Source organism: Theileria equi (assembly GCF_000342415.1).
Source record: "Theileria equi strain WA chromosome 2 map unlocalized gcontig_1105316255037, whole genome shotgun sequence".
NCBI classification, from domain to species: domain Eukaryota; phylum Apicomplexa; class Aconoidasida; order Piroplasmida; family Theileriidae; genus Theileria; species Theileria equi.
Genome location: NW_004668230.1, coordinates 1,197,438 through 1,216,588, shown reverse-complemented (window position 1 = coordinate 1,216,588; position 19,151 = coordinate 1,197,438). Strand labels below are relative to the sequence as shown.

General features: G+C 40.0%; 8 protein-coding genes across 8 annotated transcripts; 4 read left to right on the top strand and 4 right to left on the bottom strand.

Annotated features, from left to right (window-relative positions):
- Nucleotides 1-91: 91 nt before the first annotated feature.
- Nucleotides 92-1,126, bottom strand: BEWA_040060 (hypothetical protein; the record flags this gene model as incomplete). The annotated part of the gene is made up of 1 exon (XM_004833363.1): nucleotides 92-1,126. One exon carries the CDS (start codon nucleotides 1,124-1,126, stop codon nucleotides 92-94), a length of 1,035 nt encoding a protein of 344 aa, XP_004833420.1.
- A 1,233-nt stretch (nucleotides 1,127-2,359) lies between these two features.
- Nucleotides 2,360-2,824, top strand: BEWA_040050 (signal peptide containing protein; the record flags this gene model as incomplete). The annotated part of the gene is made up of 1 exon (XM_004833362.1): nucleotides 2,360-2,824. The coding sequence occupies one exon, from the start codon at nucleotides 2,360-2,362 to the stop codon at nucleotides 2,822-2,824; it is 465 nt and encodes a 154-aa protein (XP_004833419.1).
- Nucleotides 2,825-2,942: 118 nt separating this feature from the next.
- On the bottom strand, nucleotides 2,943-3,971 carry BEWA_040040 (conserved hypothetical protein; the record flags this gene model as incomplete). Its single annotated transcript, XM_004833361.1, has 4 exons — nucleotides 2,943-3,285; nucleotides 3,320-3,524; nucleotides 3,564-3,679; nucleotides 3,766-3,971. 4 exons carry the CDS (start codon nucleotides 3,969-3,971, stop codon nucleotides 2,943-2,945), a joined length of 870 nt encoding a protein of 289 aa, XP_004833418.1.
- A 594-nt stretch (nucleotides 3,972-4,565) lies between these two features.
- BEWA_040030 (eukaryotic translation initiation factor 2 alpha subunit, putative) lies at nucleotides 4,566-5,828 on the top strand (the record flags this gene model as incomplete). The annotated part of the gene is made up of 5 exons (XM_004833360.1): nucleotides 4,566-4,713; nucleotides 4,756-4,976; nucleotides 5,011-5,097; nucleotides 5,132-5,247; nucleotides 5,408-5,828. The coding sequence occupies 5 exons, from the start codon at nucleotides 4,566-4,568 to the stop codon at nucleotides 5,826-5,828; spliced, it is 993 nt and encodes a 330-aa protein (XP_004833417.1).
- Nucleotides 5,829-6,319: 491 nt separating this feature from the next.
- BEWA_040020 (hypothetical protein) lies at nucleotides 6,320-7,630 on the top strand (the record flags this gene model as incomplete). Its single annotated transcript, XM_004833359.1, has 1 exon — nucleotides 6,320-7,630. One exon carries the CDS (start codon nucleotides 6,320-6,322, stop codon nucleotides 7,628-7,630), a length of 1,311 nt encoding a protein of 436 aa, XP_004833416.1.
- A 499-nt stretch (nucleotides 7,631-8,129) lies between these two features.
- Nucleotides 8,130-11,899, top strand: BEWA_040010 (phosphatidylinositol 4-kinase family protein; the record flags this gene model as incomplete). Its single annotated transcript, XM_004833358.1, has 3 exons — nucleotides 8,130-9,703; nucleotides 9,738-9,868; nucleotides 9,903-11,899. 3 exons carry the CDS (start codon nucleotides 8,130-8,132, stop codon nucleotides 11,897-11,899), a joined length of 3,702 nt encoding a protein of 1,233 aa, XP_004833415.1.
- Nucleotides 11,900-12,198: 299 nt separating this feature from the next.
- On the bottom strand, nucleotides 12,199-13,029 carry BEWA_040000 (signal peptide containing protein; the record flags this gene model as incomplete). The annotated part of the gene is made up of 1 exon (XM_004833357.1): nucleotides 12,199-13,029. The coding sequence occupies one exon, from the start codon at nucleotides 13,027-13,029 to the stop codon at nucleotides 12,199-12,201; it is 831 nt and encodes a 276-aa protein (XP_004833414.1).
- Nucleotides 13,030-13,423: 394 nt separating this feature from the next.
- BEWA_039990 (hypothetical protein) lies at nucleotides 13,424-19,126 on the bottom strand (the record flags this gene model as incomplete). The annotated part of the gene is made up of 1 exon (XM_004833356.1): nucleotides 13,424-19,126. One exon carries the CDS (start codon nucleotides 19,124-19,126, stop codon nucleotides 13,424-13,426), a length of 5,703 nt encoding a protein of 1,900 aa, XP_004833413.1.
- Nucleotides 19,127-19,151: the final 25 nt, after the last annotated feature.

Below are 19,151 nucleotides of genomic sequence, written 5' to 3'. Positions count from 1 at the left end.
ACCATGGAATACCCAAAGACTGCATTTGTAATCTGATCTTGTCTGCATTACAGCTGGGCTTACAACCCAGGCTAGAATTTCCGCAAATTAATCACTTGTTTTCAGTGGTTAGAGTCTCATGCTCTTCACCAGCAGGTACAGAAAAGTCCTTCATGGATCGGAGTCTGCTCTCAAAAACTTTCTTCTTTATTCTTTTCCAAAAGTTTCCATGCCTCTCGAAACAGATCGCGTCACATGACTTGGTTTCCCTTGTACATACACTTAGAAGGGAGGGATAGCCGTCTCTAGAGAAAAGGTACGCACTTGTGGATACTTCCTCGAAGCTATTGGAGGCCCAGACATAGCTTCCACCATCCACAATGACCTCCAGATTACGATCTCCTCTTGGAGTAAAGGTCTTGTAGTTTACTCTGTAAATTACGTCATCTGTTACAGTAAAGGCTGAGGGGTCTGGATTTGCAATATCAAGAACAGGTTCTGAATCACTAATTCTCGTGGATCTTGACTCCCACTCTAACGAATCCATGGATCCAAAATCAGAGCCATAGTTACGGGGAGCTTTTCGCTCCTTATTCCGTTTACTACGACTCATTAAGCCTGCAGAAATTGCCAAAATTCCCATGCTCCTCTTGGCATTCTTCCCTTCTTCCTTCTCTGCTCCATTGAGCATCTCGTAAAACTTCCTGCCCTCTATAGAATGCACTGAAGTGTTGGTCCGTTTAAAATACTTTGACTGGAAATCATCGCCGCTTTTTATATTGAGAAAAAATATGGTTGACTCCTCCAGTGGGAATGCTTCTACATTTGTGCATGTTTCATTCTCCTTTGCAGTCCAGATAGAAACACTGCCTTCCCTAACAGAAGAAAAATAAAAGCCTTCGTTTGCCGTAATTTTGTTGTAGCTAGAGCCCAAAGTAGTTCCTCTTTCTATGGATGTATTCTTATTGGGCACCAGAACGTCAAGGACTAGGGGAACTGTCGATAGTTTGTTTCTCACTATAAGTCTGACTGGAGGATCGAGTTCCTCGTCAAATTCACTCCTTTTACAAAAGCAACAGCCACGAAAACAGTCCGCAATGCAAGCCACAAAGGAGCCTAGTATACCCGCACTACATTTACTTGACATGCAAAATATGTAGACAAAGGGACTCAGTCTCATAATTTCCTATCCATATCCTCAAAGAAGAAGCATCCAAAATGGAGCGGAATTTATCCCGTCAAAACGGTATTTCTAGGGATACTAAAGAGTCTTGAAATTGATAGTGTACTAGTAACCACGGAAATGTAGTGACGAGCCTTTTCATTCGGGAGAATGGAAATTCCAGAGTCTATTAGCAAATATTATGTCCATAGAGGACTGTAAAATTCTTCTCATTAATGTATATCGAGAGACTAGGCGATCATGATTTGAAATGGCCAAGTAGAGACCGTGTTTGTAGCCTCGTGTAATGAGTCTATAGAATTCATAAATGGTATGTAATGAACCTCCTATGGACTAGCACTCGGTATACCACCATTCAGGATGCTATAAATGTTCTGTTTTTACCTATTATCCACACTGGGGTTTGATCTCAACGTTTCTGTTTAATGCACTCTCTTGTCCTCATCGGTGGCTAAAAAGGGCTGACTGGTCATCTACTAATGAAAATTCGATTTCCTTACAACTTTACGCATGACTGTAAATGTATAAATGTGGAGTTTGCGGAGAATATGCCACGCTAAAAGATGCATGGCTCCCGGAACCGAAATACGAACATTTGCTGTATTGGACTGTTGCTGTGAATCTAGGCTTCCAGGGTTGTTATAAATATTCGGAGACTATATATTTATGTTTAAAGACGTAATGTAGTCCTTATATTGCCTAAAATGGGCCATTGGCAATCCAGACAGTGAGAGATTCCAGTGGATCAACTCTCGTAGTTCTTAAACGGGCATATTAAGCACTCAGACTACTCTCTTGTTGCAAACTTCAAGAGTAAAGCTAAAGAGACCAACTAGAAATGGAGAATTTGTAGCATATTGCTCTTACAAATTCGGGAATTACCCGCGAAGAAGAGGCTAGCACTCCATGATCCGCCAACAAATTGCACAGAACGTTAGGCATTTGGATATTCTCTGTATATCTTCAAACAGAGATCTTTAACATTCATCATAATATGAAGAAGGAGACGGGTAACTCAGGTAGGATAGGTTGCCAATGTATATAATCTTCCCCAACTTTTCATCCACAAATCCCACTCAAATGAATGACTTCAACATAACCTACAATCCATGAAAACTCTGGGAATGAGTAAGCGGGAGGAATGGCGTAACACCTCTCTTCTTCACCCCAGAAGTAAACTTCCATTTCATTCGTAGAATGAAAATATGTCTTGTACTATACCTTGTACACATTTGTAGAGTTTGTGACTCTTGTTTGGTCGTATGTATTGTAGGCTATTACAAGAGGATAGCCCATTGTTGCGGTTTTTACAAGGATACATTTGAACAACTAAAAACGTTAGATGTTAGTGACATTGATATCGATACAGTGCGCTTGCGTTCACACACCATTGGACGCTACAGAGAAAATATACTCTATCCTAACCTCCAACCATACACCCGCATCATAGAAGATCCATGTACTATATGGTCTGCAAAGCCCAAAGAGGTTTGTAGAGGCATAGAGTTGCACTATTTAGACAACAGACTAAAGGTTCTCAAGCTACTTATAGACAATGGAAGCAATTATTTTAAAAATGAATACTATGAAAAGGTCCACAATGAATGGAAACTTAGCACAGTAAATGCAGTTTATAATGTACAAAAGGTAATAAGAGAATAGTTTGGGGCCCACAAAGTAATGGGACCTCCATGAAACATCACCTAAGTCAAAGACACTTTAACAAATTTCATCAACGTACTTGTCTTGAACATGCCATTTATGCAAATACAAATGCTCATTACGATTGTCTGTCCTTTTTGATGATATCCAAGAGTTCTTCAACTCTGTGTAGAATGTTGCAAGGGTCTCCAATGTTTGCTATGACGTCCCTGCTCCTGTTGAGCGCAATTTCTGCATTATAGTCGTCATTCAGGTGATGATAGCTGCATGCCATGTTGTAGTACAAGACTGATATAAGCCTGTGATTTGCGTCTCCACCTGTGGCAGTCAGGAGAATTTTTAGGGCGTCTTCGTAGTAATTGCAGGCCTCTTGATATTCCCCTTCTAGGTCCGCAATTCCGGCGAGATTATTCAGTGAATATACCGAGCACAAGTAGCTCATGGCGGTTCCAAGTGACTTACTGCAAGATAAATATGTGTATAGAACAAACATACTCTATTTCGAGCGACTCCTTCAGCGCCGATTTCGCAGCCTTGACGTCACCCAAATCGCGCATAAACACACCAATTAGATTTAAAATGTTGGCAACCTCCCTCGACTTTTCTCCCCTAATCTTTTTCCATATCTCGTAGGCGTTGAGGTAGTTGTCCTTGGCCTCGTTGATGTACAAGAGGGACTGGTGCTGGCACATTGCAAGGTCTAAATTGGTCCTGTGATGATGCAAATCATGAAACAAACCGGTGAACGACTGGGCAATGTCCTCGCTGTAGAATTTGAGCGTCATTAGCTTTAGCTTCAGGGCCTCTTTGAGCGTTTTAATGTGCGATTCCATTTCATTCTCTCTCACATTGTACCTGTATCTGTCATGTATAATGTGTATACGGTGAGAAAGCCATCTGAATGGGTACAGAGAGCTACACATTCGAGGGGCAAAACTCACCCGGTCATAAGGATGGTGTCCTTTGGCCCATGTGCGATTTTGATGGTTTCTGGCTCCTCGTTAGAGGTGGAAAAGTGGCGGTAATGTGCTCGAATTGCCAAAATTTTGGCGCTTTGCGCCGTTAAAAAACTCTTCCTGGACACAACTCTTCCATTTCGTACCAAATTTGCGATATTCCACCCGTTTCTCAAAATATGTTGAAACATGACCGATGAACTTTGGGTATATGGCCGTAAAAATGATCCAAAAGGGCTGATTTTCGTCTTGCCTTGAGCGCCCTTGCTGACGAGTCAGCCCCCCGGTTGTACCCTGAAAACTCGTCCCTTGCGCTATCCAAGGATATGTCTCTGCAGATTATGCTACCGTAAAAGGTGTGACTGAGTTTGTGGTCCAGAAACGCCAATTTAGACCAAAAAAATCAACTCCATGTGTAGAGCGCATATTGGGCCTGTGACCTCGTCGCTGCTGAAATTCACTGGAAATTAACCGTAAACTCGTCACCAGGGGACGAAAATTTCTTTCATCACAATTTTTACGCAATTTGCCATTTTTAGGGTGTGGCATTCCGCTAGATTTTAGGATTCTGGCCTTTACTCCTCACAGGTATGCCAAATGGCCTTTACCGGCCCCTTTATGCCATGAATTTCTATATACTTGTGTTATTCCATACGATTGTTGCATTTACGCCGTGGTTTGCGGTTGTAATGGCCCGCATTTGCGGCTATCCCTTCCGTCCGGATTTTCATGGATACTTCCGTATATACACACCCATTGATGCTAATGCTGCGGTAGGACACAAGATGGGACCTCCTTCCAGATCTGGTTTGGGCGACTGCCGCTTTTACGAGCAGAAATTCCCCAAGCCCGAAGAGCTTGTCATGGTTAAAGTTAACAGGATCGAGTCACAGGGCGTTTATGTATCATTATTGGAATATGACGACAGAGAAGGTGAGTCTAGGTGTTGAGACATCTGCTTACAACAACGTCTAGGTCTGATTCTATTATCTGAGCTCTCCAAGAGGAGATACAGAAGTATAAACAAGTTGGTGAAAGTAGGACGCCACGAGGTCGTCCTGGTTTTGCGTGTAGATCCAGTAAAGGGGTACATTGATCTGTCAAAGAGAAGAGTATCACCCGAAGATATCGTAAAGTGTGAGGAGAAATTCTCAAAATCCAAAAAAGTGCATCAAACTGTCAGACACATTGCACAGGTAATGCGTTGTAAATGTCGACATTCCACCGCAGAAGCATGGTATATCCGTTGAGGAACTCAACAAAATTTGCATATGGCCCCTCTATCACACATATCCACATGCTTTGGACGCCCTAAAGGTGTGTTTATCTACCCGTCTCTAAATGCGCACAGGAAGCCGCTGTAAATAGCGAGAATGTTTTCAAGGGACTCCCAATTTCTCAGGACATTATCGACTCACTTATCCAGGACATCCAGCTCAGACTCACTCCACAAGCCCTCAAACTAAGGTTTGTCATTGTCCATCTACATAACCGACTACAAATTCCACTCTGTGTCGCAGAGTGAGCCGAATGTCGGTATAAAAATAGAAACCGTGTAACCAGGCGTTGCAACTCCTGGCAAGGGGCTTTCTTACACTTTTCTCTAATTTACACAATCACATTTCAGGTGTACAATCGATGTTTGGTGTTTTGGTCCGGATGGTATCGATGCCGTAAAGTTGGCCCTTAAAAAGGCAAAGGACGCTCACGCTGAAGTGTCTGTGCGTCTTGTGGCTCCTCCCCAGTATGAAATCGTTACGAGCTGCCACGATAAGGAAAAGGGAATTGCCCTCATGAACAAGTGCCTCGAAGCCATTGAAACTGAGATCAAGGCCCACAATGGCGGCGACTTTAAGCAAAAGTGTGACATTATCATCATGGGTGACGATGATGAGAAGCATCTTGAAGATTTATTGGAGATGCATGAAAGCAGTGATGAGGAAAGTGATGAAGAGGAAGATCAAGAAGAAGAGGATGAGGGCATGGGCCTCGTTGACGAGTCTTTAATTCCACAAGATGTTGAGGTGAATGAGGAAGATGAGGACTAGGTATTTTAAAATGGGATAAAGTGTAGGCATTTTATTTACGTTTCAACTATTTTCTTGTTTAGTAGAGTAATTTTAGAGTTTTATTGGTGCTTACTTTTATTTCAAATGCTTACCTCTTTTGTAAATTTGTTGCATGCACAGTGATTTTTCATGACATTACACGGCCACATTGTTGTCTACCGGGCGGATTAAAGATGCGCAAGAATGGAGTCGAACGGGTGATTGTCAAGGATGCTCTGGCTCTGTTCCTAGAGAAAAGTACCGGAAGCCCGTCAAACATCCTTGTCTAGGATCGATATGGCGGATTTCCATTGACAACATTACGGATGGCACTAGTTCTTGGGTTTACAACTCTAATGGCTACAGCATATACACCAGAGCCCTCTAGACGAATTGACGTATTAATCACTACTTAGACATGTGTATGGGGATCCTCATGCAAGTTTTGTATTCATAGCTATTTGAGGTTCTGAAACTCAAGAACTAGAACAATGGCAAATGCAGGTAATGGAGTCGTAATTGATATTGATAAGTGGGAGAGTTATAAGGATAATTCAGGGTCGACGGCTATTGATATCTCGGTAACGAGAATAGATGGTAGTACATACACATACAAGGTTCCAGACGGATACACCGAGTTTGAGCACTCCATAAAGCCAGAGGGAAGTAATCAAAGATCCTTTACTATTTTGGCAGTAAAATATGGAAATTATGGAAATATCTCTTCCATACAGAAGACTCCCAAAGTAACCAGCTTATCCGTCTACTACTGGACGCATAGTCCTGGAAAGACCAATCCCCTTTTAATCAAGTTTGTGAAGGCAGATTCTTCAACCGAACTTGTTTGGTATGAGAACAAGAGTACTAAAGATGAGAGTAATACCAACTGGAAGAAGATTGAAAGCCCCTTAGATATAAGTAACCTTTCTACACAAGCAGGTTTAGAATCTAAACTGGATATCATAAACTGTGAGATGAACAACGTGGTTCAGATAGATATTGGAAGAACTGCTGAGGTTCCTTATTGCCACAGTGAACAGGCACAAAAGAGAATAAAAATTACACATGAGAAAAGTCAAAGTTTTGAAGGGTTAACTGCTTATGTACATTCAACAAACATGGACAAATACTCAGAAGATTCTACATTTACAATTTCTGATTTTACAAACGGCATTACACAAACTGGGTTTGATACACCAATCTATCATGTTACTAAAGTTGTGGCATTCTTGCACGGCAACAGTCCATTATTGGTTTATATTCTCCCTCAAAAGGACTGGTACAGAAGAAATTCTTCCCTTGAAAACCAAAAGGCCTGGGGAAAGGTGGAGAAACTAAAAGACATGGATCCTAGTAACCAGAACGATGATATTTGTAAAATACTTGAAACGCTTGGTATACTAAGAGGTGTATGCTCTAAAAGTGAGAATAAAGGGACAATGGTAACGGAAGGTACTATAGACTATTTGCATGCAAGCACAAATGGACATCCCCAGGGCCAAAATATCGTAGGTTACGGAACAGATGGATATTCGTCTCCTTCGCGAGCTTCAACCTCTGGGCCCGGAGGAACTTATAGTGGACATACACAGTCTACGGTGGGAGTGGGTAGTAGTAATGGAACATCAAGCAGTACCTCAGGAGCAATTACTCCGACAAGCGACTCTAAAAATCCCAGTAAATCCCTTAAAAAGGACGAAGGTATGGGATATCTTTACCTATTACTCCTACTTCCAACGTGTGTTCTATTTTGTTTAGTCATTTATTTGGCCTTTTCACGTTTTTGTGTAAGGATGACTTGATGTTTCTAATTCTGGATACTAACACTTTGTAGATTCTTTTCATAATTACGACCTTTTAATTTCAAGATAATGATTGGCAAAGTCTCTAAATAAAAATATGCAAAAGAACAGGAAGAATCTATCGGAGACAAGCGGATTTTAATTTGGCACTTCCGGAGTATTGTTTCATATTCTACAACCAGTTACATTATATTCGTTCTTCTAATCATATATAGCCACGAGATAAACGCAGAAACCTGGAATATAGCCTCTACTCTTTCATTAAATTAACAGTGACATATTTCATACACACCATTATTCTTGTACATTATGCCTCTATTTGCAGATGATCTCTTCATCTCTTTAATATACATAAACTACAAGTTCATGTTTATAATTTTTATTCCACCTTTATTATTCCCAGGAAGAACATTTCAATCTTATTCTTCCCCCATAGCTAATGGGCGGAATATAACTATTTTAGACGTATAATCTGGACTGGGAAGGATGGATCCTTAGCATGAGAATTACCACAGCGTTGTTAGTACTACAAATCGTACTGCAACCCTGTGCCTGGTCAGTGAATTTGGACATTGCTGCCATAATAAATCCTGAATTTATTCTGGAATCCTACCCGGAATGTACTTTAATTGGGCGTGTATATAGAGCAAAGAATAAGCTTTCAGTTTACAAGGTATTACATAGGGGAGGAGTCCTGTGGACCAAAGAAGAGAACGAGGAATGTATTAATGTACAAGTCTTTTACAGGGACAAAGTGCCTCTCTTCCTCCACATTGTATTCGCAAGAGATAATGCATTTGAGGATGCCTATTATGTCTACGGGAATAAATGGGAAGCATGTACGGAAAATGCATTCAGAGAGGCACTAGAAAAGGAGAGAATACAGACCTTGAAGATCGACTCTCCTAACCCATTATTGGATATTTGTTATAGTTATGGAAACCCAGTCTATGATAAAATCTTTACGTCAAAAAGAAGATGCAAAATAACAAGAGTGGAGGAGAATGGGAATACCATATGGGAGGCTAAAGAAGGGGAACACCTGTCACATTCTAGGCTGTTACTGGAGAATAATAGACCAAAACTCCTTACTGTTAACTATTCAAATGTTGTAGAATTTTTTGAACTCTCATACGGGTTGTGGCAAAGGATCGATGGGAATAAATTTAAATTAAAATCACAACTAATAGAACTCAAGGTCAGAGCTGGAAACTCCATTATTGACATAAATAATATAGAAAATGGCACTGATTACATATCTGAATACCAATGTTTTAATTGTTCTGCAATACTATTCACTCCCAAAGAGGATGTCAATATCATAGTTGACACAGATACGATTATTTGTAAAATGTCAAAGAATTCAAAGCTAATTCAAGTTATAGTCCATAGAGAAATATCATCTAGTTTAATGAGCGTAAAGTATGAAAAACACAATGAAAAAATTCATGCATGTTTTGTGAATGTTTATGGTTCGTGGGAGAAGGTAACAAATAATAATCCGAGAATATTTAAACTATTCAACCACAAGACCGTAAAAAGTGTAGCTTTAAATATTAGTGATCCACACGATAGCACATGCAATATAGAGTATAAAGGAAATCCAATTTACAGAAAGGTTTTCCGTCCCAAGGAGGCCCACAAAGTTATCAAGATTATTAGTGAGAAATATAGCATTTGGGAATCCGAGGGAATTTATCATCTTTTAAAAGCTGCTTTATACTTTAATAGTGATAAAATGACATTGCTCTATATTAAACATACGGGTGGAAAAGTATATTACAAATTCTCCAACAGGATTTGGAAGAAGATAAGAAGTATAAGCTTTAAAAATAGGAATAATATGCTAAAAATGAAAGACACTATCAAAGGAGTAGTTAAACATGGTGAGAAGAAGGTAAATTTTTATAATGGCACTTTGTTAGAACTATACCAAAATGACTATTTTGATGCGCATATGCACATGTATCACTTGTATCATAAAAAGGAGCCGGGTGTTCACGAGTATCTCGTAAACATGCTATACACTAAGCGTAACAACGATGAAATATCGTTTTATTTGCCCCAACTATGGTTTGTTTACTTGCATAATCACAAGTTTGTATAGCCAACTTGCAATAACAAAGTACGGAAAGTCCTCGTTACACAGATTCCTGCTCGATAGAGCTTCAGGATCTATGCACTTTGCTCTGCAGCTATCATGGTTTTACCAGGCTGTATTGGACGATCAAATGTCGAGTAAGTTTCCATTCAGCCTTCACAGTCTGTACAGAACATGACCGGTTATCCCAAAAGATCACTCAGGAGACAGAGATGGCAGTGGTCAACTGTAAACTGATAACACCGTCAAACTTTGTGAGAACTCAGACTGATGCTGAAAGGTTAGCGTCCCCTAATCTACTGGACAGAAGACTCTTTATCAAGTCGTTGAACAGAGACGTATACACCGATGTGAACTCACTACTGGTTCCTCAAATGCCAAATTCTCTGGTTCACAACACATTCACTCTATCTTGTCCGAACTCCAAGGTTAAACTGAAGGGTGTGCACACTAGACTTGGTAATCCCCTGAATCTGGAAACACATCCTCTCTTTGACTGCAATGATGATGTGTTCCTGGAGTTGCAACGGCTGATGATGAAGCAAAGACGTCTCAACTATTTTAACCTGCTCAACAACTTTGTGAGTCTGAGTATGGAGGTGTCAATGTTGCTTACAACCGAGCCGAAGAGAGATGCCAGAGAACCCCTTTTGAGGGTCTTTGCCAGTGCTTTGAATGAATGGATGTTACTGCGTAGATGTACTGTTGCAGCCTATGAAGAGAGCTTTTCCTACACTGGACTCTCTATCCCGCTAAAGTCCATAAGTCACCTGAATGACAAGACGGCGTTCCAGATGCTTCGCATAGTCGAAAATGAAATCAAGGTTTTCTTCTCCAGAAAGAGAGCTCCTTTTGTCTTTTACATTGAATTTGCCAACTTGGATGAAGACGTGGAGGCTGCCAAGGAGATGGATAAAGGCTTGACTGCAAAGAACTTTTACGTCTTTAACTCCATTGTACAAGACTTGCTAAACTATGAAATACTTACTCCAACACATATCGCAACAATTAAGGACCCTCTGGAGTGCATCCGCTATGCCCTGGGCATGCTGCCTCCGGAGAAGATGACAGCCTACGATGACGCTGTGCTGGCCAGAGACGAAGAAAGTGCGCAATCAGAAATTGCAAGTAATGGAGGCGGCAATGAGGATGAGGACGATAAAGATGATGAAAGTGACGGAGAGTTGAGACGAAGTTCCTCATGTACTCAGAGCTTTACGACCAACAAGACCATGCTCAACGCTAGAACCCACTCTACAAGCTCCAAACACCGTGGTCTCAAGGACCTTACTCCTGAGGAGACCAGGGCAGTCATATGGCCAGAGACGTTTGAGACGAAGAGGGAGCGTATTCGCAAGGCATCTCCGTATGGACACCTAAAGAGTTGGCAGTTGTGTGCCTTTGTTATCAAGGGTGGCGATGATTTACGCCAGGAGAACATGGGCCACCAGATTTTGAGACTCTTTTCCAAGATTTTCAGGAAGGCAAAACTGCCACTTTGGCTGCGTCCCATTGACATTCTGGTAACAGGTTCTAGCTCTGGCATCATGGAGTTTGTGCACGACACCTGCTCCGTCGATGTAATCAAGAGAAGGTTTAACGCAGAGTCGATAGCTACGGTGTTTGAGAAACTATTCGCAGACAACATTTACGAAGCCAGGAAGAACTTTATAGAGAGCCATGCGGCCTACTCTCTGGTTTCCTACCTGTTACATGTCAAGGACAAGCACAATGGAAACATCATGTTGGACTCCAAGGGACACGCCATCCACATTGACTACGGTTACTGTCTGACTAATTCACCAGGTAACATCAACTTTGAGGCGACTTCATTCAAACTCACAAACGAATACATGGACGTTATTGGCGGGGAGTCATCAGATAACTTTGCCTACTTTAGGACACTCGTTATAAACGGACTGTTGGAGGCGAGGAAGCACGTTGACCAGATTGTCTTGCTGGTTGAGATGATGACGTCGGCTAGTAAGATGCCATGTTTTGTTGCTGGGACAATGTACACCATAGAAGCCCTCAAGGACAGATTTATGCTGAACCTATCGGAAGAAACATGCAGGAGGAAGATCAACGAAATGATCTATGCGTCCATCAACAACTTTAGAGCCGTACAATATGATAACTTCCAACGTCTAACCAATGGCATAATGTAGCCCAATGCCATACTTAAAGCGTGCGTTTCATTAATATTATACTGTTAACATACTTTCTCTAGTGCAAAATTAGAGTAAACTGTGACAAATGGAATGAACAAGGTGAATGTATTATGCAACGAACACTCAGCTTAAATTGTTACTTAAACATCCAGAGACGATTCTGTATACGGCTACATTTCTGTGAATTAAACGTCCTCCAAGATTTTTGTTATACCAAATTCTAGTCTCGTATGAACAATTTTGCCATGGAATTCACGTTTTAAGGAGTGAATCTCTCTTTGAAGTTTGTAAAACTTTTAGTTACCTTTACCAACAGTGGATTTCAACCTTTGATAGTCTATACTCTTCCATTCGTCTCCAACTTTCTCAAAGTGAATATTCGCATTAGAACCGCGCCTTTCAACATATATCGAGCAGAACTGTACATTCATATTGGTGTAAAGGCGCATTTCTATGCATCTTTCAGTTTCTTCTTCCGATTCCCATACGTAAACTTTGTTAGAATAGACACTCCTGACTTTGTACTGAGGGTGTGGAAATAAGTGTTTGGCAATGAATCCATTGGTGACAAAGTCCACAGAGTGGACTAGATCATTTGAACTATGAACGCAGTCTATCCTAACACCTCTATTTTGTGAGTTTATCATATCCCCCAACTTTCTGAAATACGACCAGTATGCTATTGTCTTCCAGTTATTGTTTATTCTTTCAAAGCATCCTGGAATAATGGAATCATTGGACATTATACCTATTCTGCATAAAACTCTATCATATGTAGAATATGTCCAGGCATGCATGCAAATTTCGTCATCTGACGCTTTCCAGAGGGACTTATTACCATCCTTCACTTCAGCGATTGTATTATAAAACCGCGTACGGTATATCCCATACGTGACATAATTATAACTACATTCGTATATCTCTAACTCTTCGCTGTTTGCGCAAGAGATGTCTAGAGAAATTGGGTTGTATATGCTCGTTCTGGTCTCCTTTACAAAACTTTCAGATTCCTTAATGTTTGAATCTTCACATTTGTCCACACGATAACAGCACTTTATAAAGTCGTACCATGCGGTGCTACAAGTTTGAAGCGTGCAAATGAGGTGTAACACCAGTATACCCTTCATATCTCCAGAACTGCATACCTAGAATTTGTTCTGTAGATGGGGTCGTAATTAAATACCAGCATGTGCAAATAAGAAGAGTTACTTGGTAGTATATGGACCGACGTTACGGGGTTCTTTTGCGACCAGATTCTTTTTCCTCTCCTTTGTTCACGAGTTCCCAGAGTTGGAAGAAACACCAGTCTTTGCAAAGATACAATCGTCCAAGGGTGTCTATTCTATTTATGGCGGGTATAAAATTTACATGCACTAATGATAATGTCTTATTCCTCTTCCTTGAAAACTTGGAATGAATTAAACTAGTCCCTTTGCTATCAAATACCTACTGTATAAACTTGTTTCTGAAGATTATTATTGTAGTGTGTAAAATGTTAAACTTGGGCGGTTGTGTTGCAAATCACTTGTCAAACTTGGCAACGCCGAGAGATTTCAAGAGTAGATTTAGCAACTTCTTTGATGCTTGTGATACTCGTTCCGATCCATTTAGTCCATCCAGTATATCATCATGGAGTAGATATAGCATTGGTTTCTGATTACATTCTAGTAGTTTATGTTGTTCCATTTCTTGTTTGTTGAATAACGCTTTGGTTGGAGGTGTAACAATTGTTTCCGCAATTTGCATGGCTGCAAGTTTTTCGACATCAGTTCCTTTCATGAACGATTTTAAATGTTTAAAAAGCAGAAAGAATGCGCTTTTTACATAAGAAAGGCGGTAGTAAAGAGTGTAATAGTTTTCAATGTCTTCTTCATCAACCCTTTTGCATTCGGTTCCATCATATACTTGAGGGCACGTTGCTGCATCTGAAAGTCGTTGGAGTGCAATTCTGCAGAGGATGGGAGATTTGGATGTTACATAAGAATCCAAGATGTCTACAAACGTTAGAGACGCAAAATGAGGTGCGATGCTAAAGGGAGATATCACCAGCGAAGTTACAAATTCAATTGCGATTGAGTGGAGCAATGTAGTAAAGTTTATCCCAGAAGACTCCAGTGGCGCCGATTTTCGATAAAAGAGTAAAGAATCTCGCAACGCACACCAATAGTTCATTAAAGATTCCCTATTTGCAAAGCCATTAATGTGCATGTCAAAGAAGGCTCCAACATAGGCACATTTTGCAATGTCAAGCGCACATTGATAGGATATAATGTAAATTTCAGTATGCGGATTGCATTCTGTGAATTTTACAAGTGCATCCAATATAATAGGCGCAGATACCAGTATACCATTTCGGAACATTGTGGACGTTGTAGTGTCAGCAGCATCATCCTGTAAAGACATGATATTGGAGATGATGTCATCTATGTATTCCACATTTACAGTGTATGAGCTCTTCTTTGTTATGTCTATTGTTACACAAGTGTACATTCCAAATGATTCTGAACGCGCCGATATCACTTGCTCGCCCTCATCCTCTAGATCAAGACCTCTTGGAGATACTTTAATTTCAACCGCTCCCTGGTTCCCCCTTGGAGTAGAATTGTTCATATTTGAACATTTACAGCCATCTTTTCCTCCATCTACGCACTCCTGTACAAATTTGAGTACTAGTTCGTGAAAAGTATTCGCAATGTAGTCCAAGAATTGTAATGACATTGCCAAGTCTTCAATCTCTCTTCTCAAAAGTTTACATACCAGACAGTTTACAAGTGAGACAAGACTACTAGCCTCCTTTATACTCTTCATGCACGAAAAGATAGGAGTGAATTGAGTATTTCCTAGAGCCACCTTGAAGAGTGGAGGTTCCTTCAAATACGCAGTGATGTTTTCCATGGTACTGCTATCCGATAGAGTACCTTTAATGTCAACATTGCCATCAGTAGACTGTATATATACTCCTTGATGTGTCAGAATATTTGGAACATAATTCATACTGACTAGCTGTAAAAGTTGCATATCCTGCAGAATTCCAACTGAATTTGCAATCTTATCGCGTAACTCAATTTTCAAAACGGATGCCATTGAAGAAACAATCTTCACTTGAGAGCCCTGGTAAACATATTCCGGTAACTCGAGAACACGACAATCGTAGTCATTATGTTCGTAAAACCATGGCGGAACCACAAATGGAAGCAGTTCTTCATCAGTGCTTCTGGGAGAAGGAAGAACAAGATCCTTTCCTAAACACACCCTGACTATTTCTTCCGTTTGTCCCATTTCTGCATTTGGATCGGTCAATACCGCACACAAAACAAGATATATTCCATGTTTTGTCTCTTCAGACTGCAATCTGTCCAACAAATGTAAACCCGTATTCCATACACTTTGGAGACCTCTGTATTCTATGAGTATCGTTGACAAGGTTGAAAAGGGTTGTTTTAGATCAACAATCGAGGATTTTATGTTCAAAATTGCATTTACAGAGGATCCAATTCCACGCAGCAAAGAATTAAGCACATCTACTGCGCAATATAGTCTACTAGAACCAACCATTGCACCTGAAAATTCTTTGCAAGCTAGCAAGAGTGATTGAGTCTCGGAAAGCGCAGATACAGTGTTATGTACAGATACGTCTGCAGGAGCACTACCGGCCTCTGATGCAGCATACTTTCTAACTTCCAGATCCACCCTGTCTCTAAGTTCTTCAGATATACAATATAAGACATCCTTGCAAGTGTAATCCCAGAGTCCTTTATCAAAGGAATGCAAATGAGTTTGTATAAATAGCGCCAGCGATTTTATTGCACAGTTTTTCTTACTCACATTGCTTGAGAGACAAGCCACTCTAAATATGGCAAGTGTTGTGCATAACAAGGCACGGTTCGTTCCATTTACAATCTCATCTGAATCAACACCATCTGGAATCAACTTCATAATGTGATCTGCAAAGTTTACCATTAATCCGATGATCCTAAAGATTACATTGTCGCTAAATATGGCGCTTGCAAGCATATGGAGACATTTTGCAAACTTTTCACATGCCTTCTCATTTAAATAATCCAGTGAGTTTTCTACTAGAGATGCAAATATGTCTATAAGTACATCGATATTACCGCAGTATCCAGAGGTTTCCTTACTTTGTTCTTCATCACCACTATTTACCGCGCATATTTCTGTCAAAGTATGGAGAATTTCCAACATCCGATCGCTCCTTTCCAAAATGTTAAAAACAGAAAGTACAAGTGAATAAAGACCAGAGAGAATTTGTTCTAGTGTAATACCCACAAAGTTTTCTTGGCGATTCAAAGACCCAAATTTGCATTCTATACTAAGCTGGTACAAGAGGAACACCAAAGCTTCAATACTGTCCTCAGAGTGTTTATCTGAGATACAAACTTGTGTCATTAATGAACAGGTTTTCTTTGCAATATAAGATGTCACAACTTCTAGACCTGGCATAGCCTCATGCGATGCAAAACAACTGTATAGAATCATAGAGTTTAACATTGTGACCATTTTGTAGCTTGTAAATGGGACATTCTCGGTACATGCAATGTACGCCTTTATCAAAAACTTGTGGTAGCGTAGTTTTTCTCTCGGAGAACACCAAAATGGCAAAGGTTGACTAAATATATAGTTCAAATATCTCTCAAAGTGAGTTCCATTGTACCTTGTAGATCCACCAGAGATTTGTATATACAAATCTTCCCAATCTTGCACAAAGTGAGAAACAGGCTCCATAAATGTTTCATAGTCTCCATGTTCGTCTCTTGCGTCGACATCACCGTTTGGTTGCTCATCTGAAAAATTACCTGTGATAATGTTTTCATGTATCCGGTGAATTGTCAACAACCCTGATGCTATCAAAAATTTTGAGAGAGTCTCAGAATCAAAAGCTTCAACTTTAGATTTGAAAATACTCCAAATTATAGGGACAAATTTCCTCGTAAAATACTGAACAGACCCTCCCATTTTCATATTTTCTACCTTGCCTTTATCGTTTAGCTTTTGACTGCTCTTGGAATCACTCATTTGTCTTTTATCCACCAAGGAATTTTTGGGACTATCCGTGGATTTCCCATACATTACAAGTTCACCGCTTTCTGGGTCGTTTTCATATAAAATTCTAAAGAGTTTTTCTAATATCAGAAACCAAGCCTCTTGAGTAAGAATACCCGAAAAATTGACGACGATGGAGCACATACACATGGTAGAGTTTAGGGGAAAATTAGGGTCGTATCCTACCCCTGACTTTATATTTTCTAAACTCTTGCCGATAATCAAATTGATACATTCTTCATATGCACGATCTAGCCCCTTTAATTTACATACAACTAATAAACTTTGCAAACACGTGAATACTGCGCGATCATATTTTTTAAATCCTTTTATAATCCCAATAATAGTTTCTACATCTGACCTAAAATCCATGTTAGTACTACATTTGATTCCACTCCCATCCATATAAAGAATTTTGTATGGGACATAGTAGACAGTATCTCTTAAACAATTCAAGGTTACCGTGTATAGAGTGGAGATATAATTGTATACACACTGCAAATATACGTTCTCTATGGAAAAATCCTTGTGCATATTGTTAATGTCTAGTGCACAAGAATCTGCATTTACCTCGATACTAAAAAGTGGAAGCGGACGCAACAAGTGTGAAATTTGACATGTGTATTTTTTATGCCAGGGTTCCACAGGCATAGAATTATTAGTCTCCGGAGCGATTGATAAATTAACGCGATATTGTATGCTCTCAGCTTCCCTATCCTGAAATTTTGTTATTGCTTCCAAAATCTCCTTGTGTATTAGATTTGAACACATTGATGCATAAACAAATTCAGGAGAGCCCAAGAGTTGTTTGAAACAGTTCATCCACGCCTTTGATGTTTGCTTGTCTGAGACGGCTTCTTTATCATTTGTTAAAGATTCAATTCCCTTGTATATAAACTCTTCAAATGGTTCCAAAGATATTTGTACTCCAATTTCACAGCTCTTGTGACTTTCAGCATAATAAATGTGCCCAACCAAAACCTTTATGAGCAGAGTTGATGCATCCTGAGGATTTCCATTGGAAAACAAACGATTTATACATGGTAAAATATCAGTGTTTAATGCACTCTGTAAAGAACAAGCTGTAACAAGAGTTCCAGATGGAAGAGAATCTATTAATATCAAGAGCATATCGAACGCAAACTTTCCGTCAAAATTGTGCAGCACGAGATCTTTTGAATTTTCAAGCACTCGTCCGGCACCTTTATCATCTGTTTTCGCAGAATTCTGTAAAGCCTCCATTTTAGCGCTATCATGTGTGTTACTACGGAGGATTTTTCCCTGCTGGGAATCCTTGTCTCTTTTGAAAAGTCCATATCCTGATTTTGTAACTTTTGGTAGAGCGATCATCATGTCCAGATTATTTACCGTTTCACACAAAATCTTCACAAGTTTAAGAATAACATCTTCGTTACGAAGCTTATTTGGCGCCATTATACATCCTATCACATTTTGAGCAGCTATGCATGAAACCAGTTGTCTCAATCCGCATTTTACGACAGTTTCCACTTTACTTTGCGGGAGAAGCGAATCAAAAATATGGAATGCATGGATTATTAGATCGCCAAAGTGCAGAATCTGAGAGTTTTGTGAACATAGTTGCAGAATTGTTTGAACAAGCCGCAAAAGTACTGACTCCACACTAGAAGATGAAATGATCTCAAACGCCTTGAATAAATCCCCTAGCATCAGATGGACACCCTTGTCTTCCACATCTCCTTCCAATAGCAAATCAGATATACACAGTAGATGTTGTATAGCGGAAATAAGCGGTAAAAGAGTTTTTCCTTTTGATTTACAGTGTTCTACACCTTCCAAAATCGCTACGATGCAAACTTTGAAAGGGAACTTGGAGTTCTCATAGCTACTCTTGATTCCGTTGTATGGAGTAGAAGATGTTTGATTGGCCTTTAGAAGATACTGCTCGTTTTGCTCTGCAACATTCTCTGGTGACTCTGCGTTACTCTCTAACTTTCCATGTTCAACGTCCTTGTCGGTTCTGCAAGTTTTAGAGAACTCCTCAACATCACTGATAGCCTTTAGATACTTTTGTTTCATCTGACTTCCTCTAGAAAGCTCACTAATCATGGCTTTGAACGACTCGGTGAGTCCACTGCACTTTTCTTCCAGGGCGTTCTGCCCCTTTACGGATGCTTTTGACATCTTCATGTACCTACTTGGATTATGG